The sequence below is a fragment of the Geotrypetes seraphini genome, chromosome 9 (assembly GCF_902459505.1).
Source record: "Geotrypetes seraphini chromosome 9, aGeoSer1.1, whole genome shotgun sequence".
NCBI lineage: Eukaryota > Metazoa > Chordata > Amphibia > Gymnophiona > Dermophiidae > Geotrypetes > Geotrypetes seraphini.
In genome coordinates this window covers 100,506,560-100,531,557 of record NC_047092.1, presented here as the reverse complement: position 1 = coordinate 100,531,557, position 24,998 = coordinate 100,506,560, and the positions used below count along the sequence as shown (strand labels likewise).

At 48.8% G+C, this 24,998-nt stretch overlaps 1 protein-coding gene across 4 annotated transcripts in view; it reads right to left on the bottom strand.

Annotated features, from left to right (window-relative positions):
• AMOTL2 (angiomotin like 2) overlaps positions 1-24,998 on the bottom strand; it is a 370,109-nt gene that overhangs the window by 331,710 nt on the left and 13,401 nt on the right. For all 4 annotated transcript variants that reach the window (XR_004540616.1, XM_033958123.1, XM_033958124.1 and 1 more), the window contains exon 3: positions 4,472-4,694. Coding sequence is in view for 3 of the 4 variants with exons in the window: in XM_033958123.1 (XP_033814014.1) it covers positions 4,472-4,694 (223 nt within the window). In the remaining variant the exon portion in view is untranslated. The remainder of the gene's footprint in view (positions 1-4,471; positions 4,695-24,998) is intronic.

The following is a 24,998-nucleotide window of genomic DNA, read 5'->3' as shown; positions in this document are numbered from 1 at the left end:
TACATACGATTTGTTTTTAGTGATGTATATGAAATAATTATTTGATTATTTAATTAATTTTTTATATATCACAAATGAGTTGTATAATATATGAATATGGATTCATCAAATATGTTGGTTTCTATTATCTTTTTATCATTGTTTGTGTTCAGGGAGGTATTTATTGAATATTCATTGAGGTAATCATGAAGGCATGTATTGATTTGTGAATGATAAATGAATTTAAATGATAAGTAATAGATTAATTTAAATATTTATATGGGATTTGCATTTTTGCACATTCAATATAAATATTATTAGTTAAAATGCAGTTTTTCAGGATGTTATATAAATTTATGATAATATGTATATTAATTCTTTAATTTAATTTATTGTATTGTACAGTGCTCCTTGCTGGAACCCTTGATAAAGCCAGCTCTGGTAGAAACCCGTTTACAAAGTATGTATTCTTCCCAATTTATATTTCCAAATTAATAAAGTCTTTTTGCTTATTTTTAAATGGGTTTCTACCAGAGCCTTTAATTCAGTAGCATAATTAAATGAAATAACTATTTCTGTAGTTTATGGGGACGGAGGGGATTCCTCGCTGGGACAGGCGGGGATGGAGGGGATTCTTCGCGGGGACGGGTGGGAGTCCTCACGGGGACGGGTGGGATTTCTGTCCCTGCGCAACTCTCTGGTGCAGAGCCTGGCAGGGAGTGAAGGGGGATGGGTGTAGAACCTGGTATATATTAGTACACAATTTGGTTCAGAATGTTTTTGTTCAGGTTTTCCAACTCTAACATAATAATTGCAACTGCTGGGTCAGACCAGTGGTCCATTGTGCCCAGCAGTTCGCTCACGTGGCAGCCCCCAGGTAAAGACTAGTGCTCTAAATGAGTCCAGCCTCACTTGCGTACGTTCCAGTTTAGCAGGAACTTGTCCAACTTTGTCTTGAATCCCTGGAGGGTGTTTTCCCCTATAACAGACTCCGGAAGAGCATTCCAGTTTTCTACCATTCTCTGAGTGAAGAAGAACTTCCTTATGTTTGTACGGAATCTATCCCCTTTCAACTTTAGAGTGCCCTCTTTTTCTCCCTACCTTGGAGAGGATGCACAATCTGTCTTTATCTGTTAAGTCTATTCCCTTCAGTATTTTGAATGTTTTGATCATGTCCCCTCTTTCTCCTCTTTTCAAGGGAGAAGAGGCCCAGTTTCTCCAATCTCTCACTGTACGGCAACTCCTCCAGCCCCTTAACCATTTTAGTTGCTTTTCTCTGGACCCTTTCTAGTAGTACCGTGTCCTTCATGTATGGCGACCAATGCTGGATGCAGTACTCCAGATGAGGGCGCACTATGGCCCGGTACAGCGGCATGATAACCTTCTCCGATCTGTTTGTGATCCTCATGCACGAATACAGGATGTCCGGGGCGGTAGTTGGAGAGACCTCCCAGGAAAGAGACTTGTCGATCAGAACTCCCAAGTCTCTTTCCTGGGAGGTCTCTCCAACTACCGCCCTGGACATCCTGTATTCATGCATGAGATTTTTGTTACCGACATGCATCACTTTACACTTATCCACGTTGAACCTTATTTGCCATGTCGATGCCCATTTCTCGAGCTTGATTATATCACGTTGCAGATCTTCGCAATCCCATGTCTTCACTACTCTGAATAACTTCGTATTGTCCGCAAATTTAATCACCTCACTCGTTGTACCAATGTCCAGATCGTTTATAAAGATGTTGAAGAACACGGGTCCAAGCACTGAGCCCTACGGCACCCTATTGGTGATGCTCTTCCAGTCCGAGTATTGTCCATTTACCCCCACTCTCCATTTCCTATGCTCCAGCCAGTTTTTAATCCACGTGAGTATTTCACCCTCGATTCCATGGCTCACAATTTTCTGAAGTATTTGTTCATGTGGAACCTTGTCGAACGCCTTCTGAAAATCCAGATATACAATGTCGACCGGGTCGCCCTTGTCTAGCTGCCTGTTTACTCCCTCGAAGAAGTGCAGCAAGTTCATCAAACAAGATCTGCCTTTGCTGAAACCGTGCTGGCTGGTCCTCATCAGACCGTGTCCATCAAGGTGATCAATGATGCAGTCCTTTATTAGCGCCTCTACCATCTTTCCTAGTACCGAGGTCAGACTCGCCGGTCTGTAGTTTCCCGGATCTCCCCTCAAACCTTTTTTGAAGATCGGCATAACATTCGCCACCTTCCAGTCTTCTGGAATCTTTCCCGATTTGATAGACAGATTGGCTATTAGTTGAAGCAGTTCAGCTATAGTCCCTTTCAGTTCCTTGATGACCCTCGGATGGATGCCATCCGGTCCCAGGGATTTATTGCTCTTAAGCCTATCGTTCTGCCTGCATACCTCTTTCACACTGACCATCAACCCTGTCAGTTTCCCGTCTAAATTTAGGGTGCGTCTTGTGGTCCGGTGCGTCTTATGGAGCGAAAATACAGTAGTAGATAAAGACAGGTTGTTCTCCCTCTCCAAGGTAGAGAGAACGAGAGGGCAATCTCTAAAGTTAAAAGGGAATAGATTCCATACAAACGTAAGGAAGTTCTTCTTCACCCAGAGAGTGGTAGAAATCTGGAATGCTCTTCCGGAGGCTGTTATAAGGGAAAACACCCTCCAGGGATTCAAGACAAAGTTAGACAAGTCCCTGCTGAACCAGAACATGTGCAGGTAAGGCTAAACTCAATTAGGGCACTGGTCTTTGACCTAAGGGCTGTTGCAAGAGCGGACTGCTGGGCACGATGGACCACTGGTCTGACCCAGCAGCGGCAATTCTTATGTTCTTTCTTTCTGCCTCCTGCATGCTAGGAGGTATGGAAAGCTGCTCCACATTGGAGAGGAGAGAGGAAGAATTGTTGGACATAGGGTGAAGGAGAGGAAGGGAGAGATATAACAGAAGTAGAAAAGGGCAAGAGGGAGAAATCTTGCATATGGTGCATGGGAAGAGAGACATGCATGGAGAAGGGAGGAAGAAATGCTGGACATAGGGTTGGAGGGCAGGGAGAGATGTTGCCATGGGGAGAGAGAAAGAAATGTTGCATATGATAATGGAGGGGAGGAAAGGAGAGATGTTGCTTCGAGGGGACTAGAGAGGTTTGACACAGGGCACAAGGCAGGGTGAGAGAGAGAGAGATGGTAGACAGTGGGAAAGAAGCAGTAATGTTGGATATGGCAGTGGAAGGGAAGGTACAGAGATGGAAGATGGATGGTGAGCACACAAAAAGAAGAAAATAGGCAGGAGATCCGGGGGAGCAAGTTAACAGATGACAAACAAAAACCAGAATCTGGGACCAACATGATTTGAATAATAAAATGACCAGACAACAAAAGATAGAAAAAATAATTTTATTCTATTTTGTGGTTACAATATGTCAGATTTGAAATGTGTATCCCACCAGAGCTGGTGTTAGGGCCTAGAGCTGGTATTAGGGCCTAGCTCATGCTCGCTAACAAAGAGAGGAAAAATCTTTTTTGTTTATTTTGTTTACACTACAGCACTGGCGTGAGGTTGGAGAGGGCAAAGGGGGATAGGGTGGGTGAAGAGGCTACAAAATTAACCCACCAGATTGTTTGAAAAACTGCTCGAATGGGTGGGAAAAGTAAATAGAATTGAAAAATCAATTCAATAGGCCAAATCGAATTGAAAAATTTTTTCCTAATTCAGGTAGCACTACTTCAGACAAAGGTTTTCTAACAGCTAGTGAGTAACCAAAATAATAAAAAATAAACAAGGATTGCTAAATCTATCACACTATTCTTATGAGTGTTTATTATATTTATTTTACATTGTACGTCAATTTTTTTAAGCAAAGGATTTAATGCTTCTGCTTTGGCAATAGCTGTAATGTAATTGCATTCCTGGCAGGGTCAGGTGGCAGGACATGAACTTCCAGTATTACACAAGTTTTTGTATTACACAAGTTTTCATTCTTAGTTAAAGAACAATCTTAGGGACTGATCTTAGCTCAGCGGCCCCTTTTCGGAACTTATACCTGTTTTGACTTAGTTTAAGTCAAAATGTATAAGTTCCTACTGGGCAACCTGCTCAAGTTTTTGGTTATACTTGCTGTATGACTAAGTCTAGGTCAGCCCACCTCCTCTAAAAACGCCTCTTTTCGCTCTATGTGTTTAGAGGCAGGGGAAAGGCCTAAGCTGGTTTTAGATATGTCTAAAAAAACAGCTTTATCGGTACTTGGACAATCTGGCTTTTTGATCGTCCAAGTACTGATTTAGGCCCCTTTTTGGATGGGGTTTTTGTTTTGTTTTTTTATTATGAACCCTGTAGTAAATGCCATAATTTCTGTAGCACTACTTGGCATAACATTAAATAGAAACTAAGAGCACAGCAAGAATACATTACTTAAAAGCACATATGGAACAGTTGGAAAAGAAAGTGAAGGGGTCTCCAGATTCACAACTCAATGTTCTAAGTGCTAGGCTCTGCTATTAGTTTCACTGCCTTACCTTCTGAATCCGGTTTGCCTTTTCACTGTAGCTCTCCAATTCTCTATGCAGTTTTTCATTCTCATGAAGCAATGCTTCCATTTCAGCCATGTGACCATTGGCAGAATTGGTCTGGGCTGTCAATAGGACTTCCATCCCAGTTGGAGTGATGGAAGCCAGGGGATTGTATCGCAGACTATGTTGTTGCTGCAGAAAAGGCTGAGGCATTTGGGTCTGCATCATTCTACAGGAGATTAAAAAAAATTAACATCAACATAATAGCCTAAAGCAGGGGTATCCAACCTTTTTGCTTCCCTGGGCTGTATTGAAAGAAAAAATTTGTTTGGGGCCGCACCAACGCTAGCTGATGAGAGAAAAAAAAAAAAAAAAAAAAGGTCGAGCAGGTCCCAAATTTACAATCATTAATATAGAATATCTACGTATCTAATAATAAACCTTCATTAAAGGGACACTGTGGAGAGGAACCCATAAAGCACAGTTACTTACCATAACAGGTGTTATCCAGGGACAGCAGGCAGATATTCTTAACGTATGGTGACGTCACCGACGGAACCCCGGTACGGACACTTTTAACTAGAAAGTTCTAGTTGACCGCACCACGCATGCGCGGGTGCCTTCCCGCTCGACGGAGGAGAGCGTGGTCCCCAGTTAAGATAAGCCAGCTAAGAAGCCAACCCGGGGAGGAGGGCGGGTCCTAAGAATATCTGCCTGCTGTCCCTGGATAACATCTGTTACGGTAAGTAACTGTGCTTTATCCCAGGACAAACAGGCAGCATATTCTTAACGTATGGGTGACCTCCAAGCTAACAAAGAGGGAGGTGGGATGGTTGCCATTAGGAAAATAAATTTTGTAACACAGATTGGCCGAAGTGTCCATCCCATCTGGAAAAGGCATCCAGACAGTAGTGAGTAGTGAACGTGTGAACTGAGGACCAAGTGGCAGCCTTGCAGATTTCCTCGATGGGCGTGGAGCGGAGGAAAGCTGCAGAAGCAGCCATAGCTCTGACCTTGTGGGCCGTGACAGCACCTTCCAGTGAGAGACCGGCCCGAGCATAACAGAACGCAATGCAGGCAGCAAGCCAGTTGGAAAGCGTCCGTTTAGAGACAGGACGACCTAGACGGTTAGGATCGAAGGACAGAAAGAGCTGAGGTGACGAGCGGTGAGCCCTGGTACGGTCAAGGTAGTATGCAAGGGCACGCTTACAGTCCAGCGTGTGCAACGCCTGTTCCCCAGGATGAGAATGGGGCTTAGGGAAAAAGACAGGCAACACAATGGACTGGTTGAGGTGGAAGTCCGAGACCACCTTGGGAAGGAATTTAGGATGGGTGCGCAGAACCACCTTGTCATGGTGAAAAACTGTGAAAGGTGGGTCAGCAACCAGTGCATGCAGCTCACTAACCCTCCTGGCAGAGGTGATGGCAATGAGGAAAAGCACCTTCCATGTGAGAAATTTGAGTGAAGTTGTGGCAAGAGGCTCAAACGGAGGTTTCATGAGGGCTGATAAAATCACATTCAGGTCCCAGACGACTGGAGGAGGCTTCAGAGGCGGTTTGACATTGAAGAGGCCTCTCATGAACCGGGAAACCAGGGGATGAGCCGTAAGAAGTTTTCCGAGGATAGGCTCATGAAACGCAGTGATGGCACTGAGGTGGACTCTGATTGAGGTAGACTTGAGGCCAGCGTCGGAGAGAGAGAGCAAATAGTCCAGTACAGTTTCCACCGCCAATGAGGTGGGATCGTGATGATGTAGTAGACACCAAGAGGAGAACCGGGTCCACTTCTGATGGTAACATTGGAGGGTGGCCGGTTTCCTGGAGGCATCCAAAATACGGCGGACAGGCTGAGACAGATTCTCTGGAGAGGTCAGCCCGAGAGAAACCAAGCTGTCAGGTGGAGGGAGGACAGATTGGGATGAAGTAGAGACTGATGCTGCTGCGTAAGTAGAGTAGAAAACACAGGAAGAGGAATGGGCTCCCTGGAGCTGAGCTGGAGCAGGAGGGAGAACCAGTGTTGGCGAGGCCACCGAGGAGCGATGAGAATCATGGTGGCTCTGTCTCTGCGGAGTTTGGATAACGTCCGCAACTTCAGAGGCAGTGGAGGAAAGGCATAGAGGAACCGATCCGGGGTCAGACGATGAGGGGAGAAGAGTCTGGAACAGAACTGCGGCAGCTGATGGTTGTGAGGAGCTGCAAAGATGTCCACCTGTGGAGTGCCCCAGCGAGCAAAGATGGAGCGGAGCGTGGGAGGATTGTGAGGTTGAAGAATGCGGCTGAGATTGTCGGCCAGGGAGTTCTGTTCGCCCTGGAGGAAGAGATTGTGTGCCACGGCCCAGGTCCAGATGCGGATGGCCTCCTGACAGAGGAGGGGAGATCCGGTGCCGCCTTGCTTGTTTATGTAGTACATGGCGACTTGGTTGTCTGTGCACAGGAAAAGGACCTGAGGGTAGAGAAGGTACTGGAAGGCTTTGAGAGCATAGAACATGGCTCTTAGTTCCAGGAAATTGATGTGATGTTGACGTTCCTGAAGGGTCCAGAGTCCCTGGGTGCGAAGATCTCCCATGTGAGCTCCCCAGCATAGGGGGAGGCATCCATGGTGATGATCATGGAGTGAGGGGGCAGATGAAAGAGTAGACCCCTGGAAAGATTTGAGGAGTTCAACCACCATTGAAGAGATTGCTGAAGAGACGATGTCACAGAGATGGGATGAGAAAGAGGATCCGTGGTCTGTGACCATTGGGTGGCCAGAGTCCATTGAGGTGTTCTGAGGTGGAGGCGTGCCAGAGGAAGCACATGGACCGTCGAGGCCATGTAGCCCAAGAGGACCATCATTTGCCGAGCAGGAATAGAGCAACAAAGGAGCACCTGATGGCAGAGGCGGAGCAGAGTCCGTTGGCGGTCTGAGGGGAGAAATGCCCTCATCAGAGTGGTGTCGAGGACGGCTCCAATGAACTGAAGTCGCTGTGTGGGAAGCAGATGCGACTTGGGGTAGTTGATCTCGAACCCCAGGAGATGGAGGAAAGAGATGGTGTGATGAGTGGCCTGTAGCACAAGTGGAGACGTAGGAGCTTTCACCAACCAATCGTCCAAGTATGGGAACACCTGGAGGTTGTGAGACCTGAGGAAGGCCGCCACTACAATAAGGCACTTGGTGAACACCCTGGGCGACGATGCGAGGCCAAAGGGTAGCACTTTGTACTGGTAGTGGCGGTGCTAAATCTGAAATCGGAGGTAGCGACGTGAAGTCAGATGGATTGGAATGTGAGTGTAGGCCTCTTTGAGGTCTAGGGAACATAGCCAGTCGTGTTGAGAGAGAAGAGGGTAAAGCGTGGCAAGGGAGAGCATTCTGAACTTTTCCTTGACCAAACACTTGTTGAGGTCCCTGAGATCGAGGATGGGACGGAGGTCTCCTGTCTTCTTGGGTACCAGGAAGTAGCGGGAGTAGAATCCCTGACCCCTTTGGTCTTGGGGGACTTCTTCGATAGCATTGAGAAGAAGGAGGGATTGGACCTCCTGAAGGAGGAGGAGGGTTTGAGAAGAGTGAGAAGCAGACTCTACGGGAGGATTGTCTGGTGGAAGAGTCTGGAAGTTGAGAGAGTAGCCGTGGCGAATGATGTTGAGGACCCACTGGTCTGATGTGATGACCTCCCAACGGCTGAGAAAAAGTTGCAGGCTTCCTCCGATAGGTTGAGGAAGAGGTAACGCCGGTGAGAGACTGGCTATGCCCTGGAGAAAGGAGTCAAAAGGGCTGAGCAGGTTTTGACTGAGGGAGAGGCTTGGCAGGTTGATGAGATTGGGAGCGAACCTGAGTTTGATGTTGCTGACGAGGTCGGCGAGGTTGTTGCGGAGGTGGCTGAAGAGGTCTGGCGGAGAACCTACGTTGGTAGGAAGACTGCTGTCTGTAAGGGCGAGCAGGCGGAGTCTTTTTCTTTGGTTTGATGAGAGTATCCCACCTCGTCTCATGAGCTGAGAGTTTCTGGGTGGTGGAATCCAGGGACTCTCCAAAAAGTTCATCACCAAGACAAGGTGCGTTAGCTAGGCGGTCTTGGTGGTTAATATCGAGGTTGGAAACTCTCAGCCAGGCTAGACGTCTCATGGCAACAGCCATAGCAGATGCTCGAGAGGTCAGCTCAAATGAATCATAGATGGAGCGCACCATGAATTTTCGGAGTTGGAGCAGACCGGAAATTTGTTGTTGAAAGAGAGGGACCTTACGTTCAGGCAGATATTTCTGTAGAGAAGAAAGTTGATTCACTAGGTGCTTCATGTAGAAGGAGAAGTGAAAGGTGTAATTATTGGTTCTGTTTGCAAGCATGGCATTTTAATAAAGGCGCTTGCCAAATTTATCCATCGTTTTTCCCTATCTGCCAGGAGGGGTGGAAGCATATACACTGGAGCCCTGGGTTTTCTTCAAAGTGGACTCCACCAGAAGGGATTCATGGGGTAGTTGGGGTTTGTCAAACCCCGGGATAGGAATGACCCTGTAGAGACTGTCCAGTTTTCTAGGGGCGCCCGGTACCGTGAGAGGGTTTTCCCAATTCTTATAGAAAGTTTCCCTTAAGATGTCGTGGACGGGTAACTTGAGAAATTCTTTGGGTGGTTGCTCGAAGTCTAGGGCATCTAGGAAAGCCTGTGACTTCTTAGAGTCAGATTCCAAAGGTATAGAGAGAGCCGCTGACATCTCTCGAAGAAATTTGGTGAACGAGGATTGTTCAGGCTTGGAACCGGTATCAAGTGTGGAAGGTTCCTCATCGGATGAGGAAGGCTCCTCATCGGTACCGGGTTGGGATTCCTCCCATAGGTCCGGGTCCCTGACGTCGGGGTGCGTGGGACGGGACGGCGGTGTGGATGGTTCTGCGTGGCGAGTGTTTGGGAGAGATTTGCCAGAACGCATGGAGACGGTACCGGGGGAAGAAGAACGGTGCCGGTCTTGGTCTCGGGGAGCCTGGTGCCGTTCCCGATGTCGGGGAGGATCGGCGTCAGATCGTAGTTGAATGAGAGGATTAATGGGTTCTGCCGAGAGTACAGGCGTGGATGTGTTCAATGGCACCGATGGAGTGGACTCCGGTGGTATGGAGCGATGCTCGGGCCGGTCCGGTACCGGAAGTAGAGGGGCCAACATTGCCGGCAACAGATGTTGGAGCTGTTGCTGTAGTTGCTCCTGCAATTGGGTTTGGAGTATGGCCGCTATGCGGTCGTCCAGAGGAGGCACCGGTACCGCTTTTTTCTTTTTCGGTACCATAGGTGCCACTTCACGCCCCGGCGATGAGGAGGCCGATGACGAGGCACTCACCAATATCGGGGCGGAGCGTTTGCGGGGTCGGCGCGATGCCGGGAGGACCGGTGTCGCCGTTGTGGCAGGAGGGCGCTCAAGGGAAGTGGAAGGCTTCTTAGCCGGCTTACCTGGCGCTATCGACCCCGAGGAAGGATCAGGCGGTGTCGATGTAGTCGGTGCCGACTTCGGTGGCGCCGTCGATGGTGTGGCAGATTCCATGGCAGAACCGGTGCCGAAAAGAATATTCTGCTGGATCTGCCGATTTTTTAACGTACGTTTTTTAAGAGTGGCACAGCGGGTGCAGGTGTCAGCCCGATGCTCTGGACCCAGGCACTGTAAACACCAATTGTGTGGGTCAGTGAGAGAGATCGGGCGTGCACACCGCTGGCACTTCTTAAAGCCCGGCTGAGGGGGCATGAATGGAAATACGGCTTCCGCAAAATCAAACCCGGAGGCCTGTATGTTGGCAACAGGCCCCGCCGGGGCTGGCCAGAAAAATAAGGAAAAAAACTAATTAATAATGTTTGTTTGTTTGTTTGTTTTTTGAACGAAACAAAAAGAAACCCCGAAGGGAAAAGTAAAATAAGAAAAATACGCGAGCGGGAAGGCAAGGAAGGAGATTTCAACAGCCGTTGAAAGCACATGCGTCTTCGCTCCGCGGAAACGAAGAAACTGGGGACCACGCTCTCCTCCGTCGAGCGGGAAGGCACCCGCGCATGCGTGGTGCGGTCAACCAGAACTTTCTAGTTAAAAGTGTCCGTACCGGGGTTCCGTCGGTGACATCACCATACGTTAAGAATATGCTGCCTGCTTGTCCTGGGATAAAAGCAGTAATGCTTACCCTGACTGAGCGATCCTCCACATGCTCCACTGACAGCAGAAGCCTGGTTCTACCATTCACTTCTATTACAGCTACGGTGAGCCTCTTCAGAGGTGAGCCTCATCAGAGTGAGGATGCTGAAGCAGCTGTCAGTGGCGCATGTAGAGGATCGCTCAGTCAGGGTATTACTGCTTTTTTGGGTTCCTCTCCATAGTGTCCCTTTAAAATTGGTTTGTTTGGGGGTTTTTTTTAAGAAATGTCTCCGTTAAAAACAGATATAACATACATGGTGCGCCCTCACCTGGAGTAATGCGTACAGCACTGGTCGCCGTACATGAAGCAGGACATGGTACTACTCCAAAGGGTCCAGAGAAGAGCAACTAAAATGGTTAAGGGGCTGGAGAAGTTGCCGTACAGCGAAAGATTAGAGAAACTGGGCCTCTTCTCCCTCGAACAGAAGAGATTGAGAGGGGACATGATCGAAACATTCAAGGTACTGAAGGGGATAGACTTAATAGATAAGGACAGGTTGTTCACCCTCTACAGGGTAGGGAGAACGAGAGGGCACTCTCTAAAATTGAAAGGGGATAGATTCCGTACGAACGTAAGGAAGTTCTTCTTCACCCAGAGAGTGGTAGAAAACTGGAACGCTCTTCCAGTCTGTCGTAGGGGAAAACACCTTCCAGGGATTCAAGACAAAGTTAGACAAGTTCCTGTTGAACCGGAACGTACGCAAGTAGGGCTAGTCTCTTTGACCAGAGAGCCGCTACGTGTGCGTGAGCTGGGCACGATAGACCGCTGGTCTGACCCAGCAGCGGCAATTCTTATGTTCTTATACAGGTGCAGGCCAATTGGCAATTTCATGTTATTAAAAATTACTAAGTTTCTTCTAAGTCTGCAGCCATCCAAAATGTGGAAAATCAACCATCCATCTTCCTGTCTCTTTTAGTCTGTACATCTTAGCTCCAATGCCAGAAAATTTACTTGCTGCTTTTGCTTTCCTTGAACTGGGAAGTTTTTAATTACACTGCTGTGTTGAGTGGGTCCTCACTTGTCGCATATTAATTGCATGTAATAGGGGTTCCAAAAATCAGATTCAGTCACTTCCATGGCCCTACCTAGCTCACTCATAATTTATTAAGATTTGAAGAGGGTGTGAGAGCCGAGTTTGGAGAGCCTTGGTGAACCTAACACCCAATAAAGTACAAAAAAAGTAATTTATAATAATAAAAAAACCCACTCCTGCAGCTGATTGTGATTTGTGATGGGGCAGTTATGCAGGTGAGGAGTAGATTTTTTTCAGTGAAATTAAGATTTTTTTTACAAATTTGTAAATAACAGCAGCCTATGAGATATTCAGTAATGCTAGAGCCATCATGATGTTGGACCTCAGCATTTTAATGAATATCTCTCATTGAAAAAAAATCTACTCCTCACCTGCAGAACTGCCCCATCACAAATCACAATCAACTGCAGGAGATTTTTATTATAAACTAGTGTTTAAGCCCGTTACATTTGTTACAGTAACGGGTGCTAGAATAGCCCCACCTATATCCTGAGGCCACCCAAGCCCCGCCTGTACCATGGCTGGATTGTGCCTCCCACTGATCCCAGTCCCACCACCTCACCCGTCGCCATTTCCTTAGTCCTCTGTACCCTTTTGGCCCTCATACCATTTCCATCGCTCCCTTTCCCTCTTTCACACCCTTTACCATCTCTCTCTAACCCTGTTTTACCCCTCTTGCCATATTTTCCTTTCAGATATCCTTTGTCCTTCCCCAAGGCCATATGTCTTTCTCCTGCCCCCTCCATCCTTCCTGAAGTCCCGTGTCCAGGAGCACCCCTTCTCCGCTCCCCCCTGTCCAGCAGTAACAGCATCCATAATTCAGCAGCTCACAATCAACACAATAAACATCAGTCTGAAGAGGAGGAAGATGGGTCTGTGGCTCTCTTTTCTTTTTTTCCTTCTCCTCTCTCTCCTGCTCCCGCAGTCTCCGGAACCGCCGTACGCGCTGCAAACCGCCATAGGCTCCACTGCCGTACGCGTCGAATCCTCTACTGCGTATGTCTGCCACAGAGCTACGGATCATGGACACAGAGAGCACAAAGTTTGAACTGTGCATGTGCGATAAGGGTTTTATTATAGAGAATGATTTTTTGCACTTTATTTGGTGTTAGGTTCACCAAGGCTCTCCAAACTCAGCTCTCACCCTCTTCAAATCTTAATAAATTACCCCAGCTTAAGTAATAGGCCGCACACTAGAGGCCACACAACACAGGCTGCACATGCGCAGTACAGGCAATCCCCAGGTTAAGAACAGGTTTTGTTTTTTAAACCATTCTTAAGTTAAATTTGTATGTAACTTGGATCCTAGTATTCTTCCCACCTTCTCCACTTCCTTGATGCCCCTCTTGTATCCTTTTTCATTTATCCCACTGTTCCCGCTCCACCACCACATCCAACATTACTGTCTCTCATCTCTACCTTACTCCTCTCCCACCACCATGTCCAATAATTCTTTCTCCCTCCCTATGCCCAACAATTCTCTTTCTTCATCTCCCCATGTGCACCATCTCTCTTTCCCTCTCTGACACTCAATTCTCCCTTTCTATTCCCTACCTCACCTCAACATCTCTTTCCTTCACTCCCTCTATTCTTTAATCTTAAGGCTCATGCTCCCCTCCCTCCTTCCCTTCATTGTGTCCCAAGTTCATGCACCCTCCCTCCTTCCTTCCATCATTTGTCCAAAGTTTGTGCTCCCTCCCTCTCGACTCCCAACACGCCCCTCTCTTTCTCCCCCTCCCTCTATTCTGTGCCTCAAGTACGTGCCTCCCTCCGGCAAGTGTATACCTTCTGGCCAGCTCCCTCCTCCTCACTGCCACAGTCATTTCTCTGCACAAAGCCGCGGGTGGCGTCTCCTATGCGCATCCCGCAGCTGAGCCTTTTCTCTGATGTCAGAGTGGAAATCCGAAACCACCTTAGGCAAGAACTTAGGATGAGTACGCAGGGCCACCTTGTCATGATGAAAGACAGTAAAAGGCGGGTCCGCAACCAGAGCCTGCAGCTCACTGACCCTGCGAGCAGACGTGAGAGCAATCAGGCACATTACCTTCCAAGTAAGGAACTTCAGATGGGCCCTATCCAGGGGTTCAAATGGAGGTTTCATCAATTGACCGAGAACCACATTAAGATCCCAAACCATCGGGGGAGGCTTGAGAGGAGGATGGACATTCAAGAGGCCCCTCATGAAGCGAGAAATCAGCGGATGGACCGAAAGCGATTTCCCATCAAGTAGCCGATGAAAGGCAGCAATCGCACTGAGATGAACTCTAATAGAAGCTGTTTTAAGCCCAGACCGAGACAAATGAAGCAAGTACTCCATCACTGAGGACAAGAAGGCAGACAAAGGCTCAACACGTTGGGAAACACACCATGCGGCAAATCTAGATCATTTCTGAGAATAACACTGCCTAGTGGAAACTTTCCTATAAGCTTCTAGAACATCGCACACCGACTGAGAAAACCCCAGGGAGGAAGTCAGGTGGAAAGGAACCAAGCCGTCAAGTGCAGAGACTGAAGATTGGGGTGCAACAGCGAACCATGACTCTGAGACAGCAGAGATGGAAATACAGGCAGCAAAAGAGGTTCCCAGACACTGAGTTGGAGAAGAAGGGAGAACCACGGCTGCCTGGGCCACCGAGGTGCTATTAAAATCATAGCAGCGTGCATCGACCGGAGGTGCATGAAAGATTTCAGAATCAGAAGAAAGGGAGGGAACGCATAGAAATACCTGCCCGTCCAATCCAGAAGGAAAGCATCCGCCTCGAGAAGATCCAGGGAGTAGATCCTCGAACAAAAGCGAGGCAAACTTGTGATTGAGGAGCAAAGCGAACAGGTCTATCTGCAGAGTCCCCCATCAAGCAAACACCTGACACAGAGTCGAGGAATGGAGCGACCACTCGTGTGGCTGAAGGAGGTGACTTAACCTGTCTGCCAGGCAGTTTTGCTCGCCCTGGATGTATACCGCGCAAAGGAAGATGTTGTGGCGTATCGCCCACTCCCAAAGCCGAAGAGCTTCCTTGCAGAGCGACAGGGAACCCATACCCCCTAGCTTGTTCACATAATACATCGCCACCTGGTTGTCCGTATGCACCAGGACCATTTGATCCTGCAGCAAGTGATGAAAAGCTACCATCGCCCTGTAAATGGCCCAGAGCTCCAGTAAGTTGATGTGGCAGTGACGGTCCGCATCCGACCAAGGACCCTGAGTCCGAAGGCTGTCGAAATGAGCCCCCCAGGCGTACGCCGAGGAGTCCGTCGTTAGGACTTTCTGAGGTGGGGGCACGAGAAAGAGTAAACCTCTTGAAAGATTGGAAGAGTCGGTCCACCAACGGAGCGAGCGTCTCAAGGAGGGAGTCACCGCAATGTGCTGAGATACTGCCTCCACTGGGATGCCAGAGTCCACTGAGAAACCCGGTGGTGCAGTCTGGCAAAGGGCGTCACATGAACGGTGGAGGCCATGTGCCCCAAGAGGATCATCATTTGCCTGGCTGAGACCAAAGCCCTCAGGGAGACCTGTTGACTGAGCCGAACGAGGGCGGCTTGCCGAGACTGAGGCAGAAACGATCGGAGGCGAACCATGTCCAGCACAGCTCCAATAAACTGCAGGGACTGAGAGGGGCATAACTGGGACTTTGGGAAGTTGACCTCGAACCCCAAACGCTGAAGGAAGATAATAGTCTGACAGGTCGCTGAGATAACCCCCTCCCTCGACGGTGCCTTGATTAGCCAGTCGTCAAGGTACGGGAACACCTGAAGACCCCGAGACCTCAGGGCCACTGCCACCACCACGAGGCATTTCGTGAAGACCCGTGGGGACGAAGCGAGCCCGAATGGGAGGACCCGATATTGCAGATGAAGGTCCCCCACCCGAAAGCGAAGGAAGCGTCGAAAGGCCGGGTGAATCGGCACATGAGTGTAAGCCTCCTTCAGGTCTAGCGAACACAACCAGTCCCGCTCTTCCATCAAGGGATATAAAGTGGGAAGAGAGAGCATACGAAACTTCTCCTTGACCAGGAACTTGTTCAGCCTCCGGAGATCCAAAATGGGACGAAGATCCCCAGTCTTTTTGGGAACCAGAAAGTACCAGGAGTAAAACCCGGAGCCCCGCTGACAACAGGGGACTTCCTCCACCGCCCATAGGCGAAGGAAGGCCTGAGCCTCCCGGAGAAGCAGGGGAAGCTGCGCGCCACTCGAAGGATACTCTCTGGGGGGCCGGGCCGGAGGTGAGGACCGGAAATGGAGCGAATACCCCTCCCTAATGACGGAGAGGACCCAATTGTCCGCAGTGATCAGAGCCCAGCGGTAAAAGAACGCGCTGAGATGGCCCCCAATAGGCAGAGGAGAAGGCTCGAGGGCGGAGGAGGCCAGCCCCCTCCTGCCGAGACAGTCAAAAGGACGGCGCCGGCTTGGCTGCAGCAGGGGTCTGAGGCTTTGGAGGGGCCCTCTGCTGCTGTTGGCGCCTCGGAGGTGGTCTAGAAAACGCCAGTGTCGATTTCTGTGGGTAGCGCCGAGGAAGCAACCTATATGACTTGGGAGGAGCAGACTTCGCCTTGGCCCGGACCAGGGAGGCAAAGGAGCGCTCGTGCTCCGAGAGGCGCTTGGTGGCCGCCTCGATGGAGTCATCAAAGAGTTCGCTGCCCAAGCACAGAAGGTTCGGGTCTATATCAACTATGCGTAGCCATGCCAAGCGACGCATGGCCACAGCAAAGGCAGAGACCCTAGAAGAAAATTCAAAAGCATCATACGAACATGTAAAGCCGAAGCTGCGAAAGGGTATCCAGAAGCCAGCGGAAATCCGCACGGCGGTGGACCGGCAAGTCATCCTGAAAAGACGGCAGAGATTTAATGCACTGCTTAAGATAGGACGTGAAAGTAAAGTTGTAATTAAGGACCCTGTTAGCCATCATAGAATTTTGGTACAGGCGCCTGCCAAACTTATCCATTGTCCTGCCCTCCCGGCCAGGCGGGACAGCCGCGTAGACCTTAGAAGGGTGAGACTTCTTGAGGGAAGACTCCACCACCAAAGACTGGTGGGAAAGCTGAGCCTTCTCGAACCCTTTACAGGGGACTGTCCGGTACCGAGACTCCATTTTAGACGGAATGGCCGGGATAGCATACAGAGTCTCCAGGTTGCGGAAAAAAGTTTGTTGCAACACTGGATTCAAGGGGAGCCGCAAGGACTCCTTAGGAAGATAGGGAAGTTCCATCTCCTCCAAATATTCTTTGGTATATCGGGAATCAGACTGGAGGTCCAAATTCAACGCCTTCCCCATGTCCAGTTCAAATCTGGTGAAAGAAGGCTTGCTCTCAGTCCGCCCTTCAAGGGGGGAGGTCGAGCGAGACTGCAAGGCAGCAGAAAAGGAGGGGGAAGCCTCCCGGAAGTACTGTGCAGGCATGTCAGTGTCAACAAGAACTGATGCCGAAGAAGCCCCGCTGAAAGAAGGGGGGGGAGTCGAGGACAGCTTGAGCTTAGAGGTCCCCGCAGGCGAGGACCCAGTGGTCCGAGGCACCGAGGACCGGTGAAGCCCCCCCGGAGGGTCCCAGGAAGTTGACAAGCAGAAGCTCCTGACACCGGTGCCCCACGGGGTGGAGTCCGAGTCCGCACCAGCGACCGCCAGAGACTCGGATCAGACAACACCAGGTCCGAGGCTTTAATGGACCCCGTAGTGCGAGGGCCCGGCGATCTACCCTGCCTCGGGGAGGAATCCCTGGGCTTCTTAGCGAATCTCCGGGACAAGGGAGAAAGACGCCTCGACCGGTGCCTCGAACAAGGCCAAGCGGCGGGGAAACCCTGCCGCGAAGGAAGTGGGGAGGAGTCACACAAGGACAGACGCCGAGATCGACGCCCCTTGCCCCGAGAACCCTCAAGGCGACGCTCAGGCTGGTCCATCGCGAGCGAGGTCGAGGACGGGGCAAGCCGAGCCAAAGCAGAGAAGAGCTGCAAGGAGATGATAGCCTTAAGCATATCCTCGAACATCGGTACCGAGACCATATTTGGCCCTACAGGTGCGGCAGTGCACTCCACCGGGGGCGACCTCAAGGAAGAGTATTCCCTTATGGTGGAGGCACACTTGGAGGCCTTAGCAGGCAGTTTCGTCGAGGCAATCACCGCCTGGACGGTCAGAGACTCCGAGGAGGGCTTCTTAGGTAGCTGAACTGAACCTGAAGATGGAAGAGGAGACTTACCTGCAGCGGAGGATTTCGAGGTCGGGGCTATTGAGGTCTTCGAAGTCGAGGGAGATTTTCCCGGAACCGAGGTCTTCGAAGCCAACGTCGAGACCGAGGCTGAGGTCGAGGCTGAGACCGGGCCCGCAGGCAGATCAGGCTCCATAGCGAAGAGCTCCGCAATCCACGCTCGACACCTCCTGAGAGCCCGAGGCTGAAGGGTAGCGCAACGAGGGCAAGAGACCGTAGGATGGTCGACTCCGAGGCACAAGATGCACCAGCGGTGCGGGTCAGTGATTGAAATCACCCGACGGCACTGAGTGCACTTTTTAAACCCAGTCAAGGGCCGGGACATAAGGCAAAAAAGAGAGCTGTGGCCACGCGAGGCCAGGCGGCCAAGGCAAACCGGGAGCCCCCGATTCGCCAAAAACTTGAAAACTAGGAAAAACAACAAAAAAGAGCACAGCGACTCCCGAACGAAGTAAAAATAAGAAGCCACGGTGCAAGAAAGGCACGTAGAAAAATGCAGAGAAGAGAGATGGGGGCTTTCTGGCTCCGTGGAAAACTAAGAACTGGGAAACAGCCAGTGAGGGAGGAAGTGGGACCTCTGGATGAGGGAGATAGGAAGGGAGTGGTGAAGGAGGAAAAAGAGGTGGCTGATAGACTAAACAAGTTCTTCACGTCGGTCTTTACAAAAGAAGACACATCCAACGTGCCGGAACCGAAAAAAAATCTTCAAGGGGGATTAAGAGGGAAAATTATCATGCATGGAGGTAAGCCTCGAAGACGTTCTCAGGCAGATAGATAGATAGACAAATCTCCTGGCCCAGATGGGATCCACCCGAGAATACTGAAAGAGCTCAGAGACGAAACAGCTGAGTTACTGCGGCATATTTGCAATCTATCCTTGAGAACAGGGGTAATCCCGGAAGGCTGGAGGATAGCAAATGTTACACCGATCTTCAAAAAAGGATCGAGAGGCGACCTGGGGAACTATAGCTTGACCTCAGTTCCAAGGAAGTTGGTCTAATCACTGATCAGGGAAGGTATCAATGAGCATATAGAAAAAACTAATCTGATGAGAACAAGCCAGCATGGTTTCTGTAAAGGACGATCATGCCAAACGAATCTACTGCATTTCTTTGAGGGGATAAGCAAACATTTGGACCAAGGTGACCCCATAGACATCGTATATCTGGATTTTCAAAAAGCCTTTGACAACATACCCCATGAGCGCCTGCTGAAGAAACTGTGGAGCCATGGGGTGGAAGGGGACGTCCACAGATGGATCCAAAATTGGCTGGCGGACAGGAAGCAGAAGGTAGGAGTAAAAGGACACTACTTTGACTGGAAAGGGGTCACGAGTGGTGTCCCTCAGGGGTTAGTGCTGGGACCGCTGCTGTTCAATATATTCATTAACGATCTGGAAACGGGGAGGAAGTGCGAAGTTATCAAGTTCGCGGATGACACAAAACTCTCCAGCAGGGTCAGAACTGTTGAGGAATGTAAAGAACTGCAGAGCGACCTGAACAAACTGAGTGAGTGGGCAAAAAGATGGCAGATGAGCTTCAATGTGGAGAAATATAAGGTCTTGCACATAGGGAAAGGGAACCCCATGTACAGCTATACGATGGGAGGGAGGGTGCTGGGGAAAGGCAACCTAGAAAAAGACCTGGGGGTATTGGTGGACATAACAATGAAGCCAGCAACGCAATGTGCAGCGGCCTCAAAGAAAGCGAACAGAATGTTGGGCATTATCAAAAAAGGTTTCACTACCAGAACGAAGGAAGTTATCCTGCCATTGTATCGAGCGATGGTGCGCCCACATCTGGAATACTGCATCCAATACTGGTCACCGTACCTTAAGAAAGACATGGCGATACTTGATAGGATCCAGAGGAGAGCAACAAGGATGATTAAGGGAATAGAGAACCTTTCATATGCCGAAAGGTTAGACAAACTGGGGCTCTTTACCCTGGAAAAGCGGAGACTGAAAGGAGACATGATACAGACTTATAAAATCATGAAAGGCATAGAAAAGGTGGAGAGGGGCAGATTCTTTAGACTAGCAGGGACAACAAAAACAAGAGGTCATTCAGAAAAACTGAGAGGGGACAGATTCAAAACGAATGCAAGTAAGTTCTTCTTCACTCAGAGGGTGGTGGACACCTTGAACGCGCTTCCAAGTGAGGTGATAGGACAGAGTACAATACTGGGGTTCAAAAAGGGACTGGATGACTTCCTGGAAGCGAAGGGGATTGCAGGGTACAGATAGAGGGTTACTTTACAGGACATTAACAAAAAGGATAAGAGAGTTTTAGGTTATGAGCACCATCAGGTCATGGACCTGAGGGGCCGCCGCGTGAGCAGATTGCCGGGCACAATGGACCTCTGGTCTGACCCGACAGGGGCAATACTTATGTTCTTAGGAGGGGACGCGCCCTCTAGTGGAGCGGGAAGGCACACGCATGCATGGTGCAAAACTGGCAAACTTTGAGATCTTCAATCAAGTTTGCTTGAAAAGCTGTCCGCGACGGGGCTCCGTGGATGACGTCACCCACATGTAGAGAATATGCTGCCTGCTTGTCCTGGGATAAGTATCAGTTCTGAATCAGCAGAAAGATTTGGTATTACAATCACCTATTTTAAAGCATCAATGATAAAACAAATTAACCTACTTACTAAAGGTCTTCTTCCATTTTGTGTCTAAGGGAAAAATACCCAGTAAACATTGCTCACAATGTAAAATTTAATTATATTGCGAGTCTGCCAGGACAGATAAGGAAAATGCTTGAGTACCTTGATGTAAAATCCACTTATACAATCTCCATTGATAGGTGGTATATATAGTAAGTAGCAAACGTGGAAATTTAGTTTTATGTATCTCACAATAAGATGTAGAAGCTGCTAAGCTTGCATAGAAGTGGGAGGCAGGAAGTCTACTCTACTCTACTATGGATCAAGTTGAGCAGGGTGTGTGAAGAAGAAGAGGCAAAGACTCTCAAAAATGTTCATCTTAATGCAACTCCGTGGGAAGATCTCCATGGGAAGATTAGGCTATGTCCCTACCTTTTCCTTCTGGACTTTCAAGTGTTTATGGGAAGACTGCAGGTTGATATACACTGGATAATTCTAATTAGCAAGTGCATTCCATGTTACATCCCTAGTGTTGCCCCTGAGAGCAGAAGCTTGAGATAGTCCTGTTCTACAAGTACTCACTAGAAGCCTGAAGTCATAATGCCATTGTATAGAACCATGGCGAGACCTCATCTGGAATACTGTGTGCAATTCTGGAGGCCACATTACTGTAAAAATGTGCTCAGAATTGAATCGGTTCAGCGGATGGCCACCAAGATGGTCTCGGGGCTCAAGGGTCTCTCGTACGAAGAAAGACTGAACAAATTGCAGCTCTACACTCTCAAAGAACGTAGGGAGAGGGGAGACATGATTGAGACATTTAAGTATATCACGGGACGTGTCGAGGTGGAAGATGATATTTTCCTTCTCAAAGGACCCTCGGCCACAAGAGGGCATCCGCTCAAACTCAGGGGAGGGAAATTTCATGGAGACGCCAGGAAGTACTTCTTCACGGAAAGAGTGATTGATCATTGGAACAAGCTTCCAGTGCAGGTGATCGAGGCCAACAGCATCCCAGACTTTAAGAATAAATGGGATACCTATGTGGGATCCCTACGAGGGTCAAGTCAAGGAATAAGGTCACTAGGGTATAGACTTGAAGGGGTGGGTCAGTAGAGTGGCAGTATACTTAAGGGGGTCAGTAGACTTAAAGGGGTGGGTCAATAGAGTGGGCAGACTTGATAGGCTATAGCCCTTTTCTGCCGTCATCTTTCTATGTTTCTAGATCATTTTTTAATTCTCTGTATTTTGGATCAAGTTTCATTGGTTGGCAGTGTTTTGTGGCTTGATATTTATTTTCCCATTCCCTTATTTTATGCTCACATACTTGATTATAAGTGGAGAAGTTTCATGCATTAACAATTCTAATTGTACAATAAACATCCCCCAATGTTCCCAAGTAGGAGATGCAAAGGTGTGGCTGGACATGGGTATTACAATTTAATCCAACTATCTTTCTGAGAAGCTGTGAATGTGCTGAAAATGGATTAACATCCTTAAGTGTTCAACAAATATGGTTCAACTTCAGACTGCAATTTTCACAGCTAAGTCACTGTCTGCAGTAGTTCTTCTACAATGAATCACAAGATCATCTGTAGATAAATATACAGGAGGCGAGTCTCTTTCAATTGAAAGAAAACTGGAATGAGAAGGCAAAGGATGAAGTTAAAGGTTTTAGGTGCAGGAGTTTAGGGTGCCGAAGAGAGAGCTGAGAAGGGGAGCAGGAAGCGGTTGTTGTTCACTGCTCTGAGAGGAGGCAGGCAGCGTCGGTGCGAAGCTGTAGTCAAGAGTAGTCAGGAGGACAGCAGGCTCGGGGTAGCGGCGAGAGTTCGCTCCGCCCCCCCCCCCCACGCGTCACAGGCAGCGCCGGACTCCCCCTTAAAGGGGAGGAGCCAGCGGCGCCCAGCCGCTCGGCGCCCGGCGAAGGCGCGCGAGTTACTACACCCAGGAGCACCAGAGAAAGACTGAAGGGAACAGAAGAAGCAGGCGCAGAAGGAACGAACACACACAAGCAACAGTAAGGTAAGGTAGAACAAACACAGCACACACAAGAAGTAGGCAGTAAGGCAAAAAGCAGGTGCAGAAAGAAGCAGGCTCAAAAGGAACACGTAGTCTTAAAGTGTTATATTAAAGTAGGAACAACTATGGAAGCAGAGGGAAACCAGAAGATGAGCTTTCCAGTGTTCTGCACCGACTGTCATATGTATGACTACCTCCCCTCGTCGGTGTCAGGAGCTGGAAAGCTTGAAGAAGGAAGTCAAGCGACTAGAGGACAGGATACAGGAGCTAGAAGGACTTTACACCACGGACGACCCAATCAGGACAACTGAAGACTTCAGCAGCGAGAGGCACATCGAGGAGGAAGTCAGGGAACTCGAGAAATTCATTGAAGAGGCATACAGAAAGAGGGTGGAAGAGAACGAACTTCAGATGAAAGAAGGAGTTACAGCAACATCGAAGGGAGAGCAAGAAACAGAAGACCACAAAGAAGACACCGACGGAGGAAAAACGCAAGAAGGCGAGAAATTGACCAGTCGATGCCCAGAGGAAGAAAGAGAGAAACATACCGAGGACATCGACCTGAGACCGAAGCGAACATTGAAGAAGGGAAGGTCAGCAATCCTAGTGGGGGACTCGATCCTGAGGCAGGTGGACAGCCACATAGCAGGAGGGAGAGAGGACCGACTGGTGACCTGCCTCCCGGGAGCGAGAGCCAAGGACATCGTGGACAAAATTGGAAAGATCCTGGAAGGAGCGGAGACGGAAGAGACTACAGTAATGATCCACATCGGGACGAACGATGTCAGCAGGAGGGACTATAGAAGAAACACACTGATAGAACAGTTCAAGATTCTGGGAATGAAGCTGAAGATGAGGACCCAGAAGATAGCGTTCTCAGAGATCCTACCAGTGCCAAGGGCAGATGTGAAAAGGCAAGAGGAACTACAATCAATAAATGCATGGATAAGGAGATGGTGTGAGGAAGAAGGATTCCACTTCGTGAGGAACTGGACGACGTTCTGGGGCAAGAGCAAGCTCTACAGGAGAGATGGACTGCACCTGAGCGCAGAGGGAACTAGACTTCTAGCAAACAACATCAAGAGAGGAATAGAACAGGCTTTAAACTAACAAGAAGGGGAAAGCCGACAGTCGACCAAGCGTCGATGATTCGGAAAAAGGTATCTTGTGAAGATACTAAGGAGATAAAAGGCTGGGATGAGACAAGGGACAAATTACAGGAGTCGACAAACAAAGGAGAGGAGATTAGAAAGATCACAACCAAAGAGAAGAATCTAATGACCAAAACACAGGGAAAGGAAATGAAGGCAACAAAAATCCAGGAGCTAAATTGCATATATACTAATGCAAGGAGCCTAAGAAACAAAATGGGAGAATTAGAAGCCATGGCTATTGCAGAGAACATAGACATCATTGGAATCTCCGAAACATGGTGGAATGAGGAAAGCAGATGGGATACAGCACTGCCGGGGTACAAACTCTATCGCCGAGACAGATTAGGACAGAAAGGCAGAGGAATAGCACTATACATAAAAGAAAACATACAATCGACAAGAATGGACATAGCAGAGACGGCCAACAAGCTAGAATCGCTATGGGTTAAAATACCAGGAAGGAAAGGGCCTGAAATAAAGATAGGTCTATACTATCGTCCACCCGGGCAAACCGGAGAAATCGATGAAGAAATGGAAGCCGAGATGAAGCGAGAATGTAAAAGCGGTAACACAGTTATTATGGGAGACTTCAACTACCCTGGGATAGACTGGAGTCTTGGAAGCTCAAGATGCGCCAGGGAGGCAGACTTTCTGGAGGCTGTACAAGATTGCTTCATGGAGCAGCTTGTTAGAGAACCGACGAGAGGAAATGCCACTCTGGATTTAATCCTAAATGGGCTAAGGGGACCTGCAAAGGAAGTGGAAGTAGTGGGACCGTTGGGAAACAGCGATCATAATATGATCAAGTTCAAGGTGGAAATAGGAATACTGAAAGGAAAGAGAACCATAGCGACAACTTTTAACTTCAAGAAGGGAAACTACGAAGCAATGAGAAGAATGGTAAAGAAGAAACTTAGGAACACTTCCAAAAAATGGCATACAGTAGAACATGCCTGATCCTTTTTCAAGAATACAGTGAGTGAGGCGCAAAATCTGTATATCCCCAAATTCAGAAAAGGGTGCAACAAGAGTCGAACAAAAGACCCGGCGTGGATAACTAAAATAGTGAAGGAAGCGATAGGCAATAAGAAAAACTCATTCAGAAAATGGAAGAAGGACAAATCTGAGGGAAACTGGAAAGAACACAGAAAGTATCAAAAGGAATGTCATCGTGTGGTTCGAAAAGCCAAAAAAGAGTATGAAGAGCGGCTAGCCAGGGAAGCACGAAATTTCAAGCCGTTCTTTAGATATATTAAAGGGAAACAGCCGGCTAGGGAAGAGGTGGGACCACTGGACGACGGAGACCGGAAGGGAGCGGTGAAGGAAGAGAAAGAGGTCGCAGAAAGACTTAACATGTTCTTTTCATCGGTATTTACAAGCGAAGACACAACCAACAT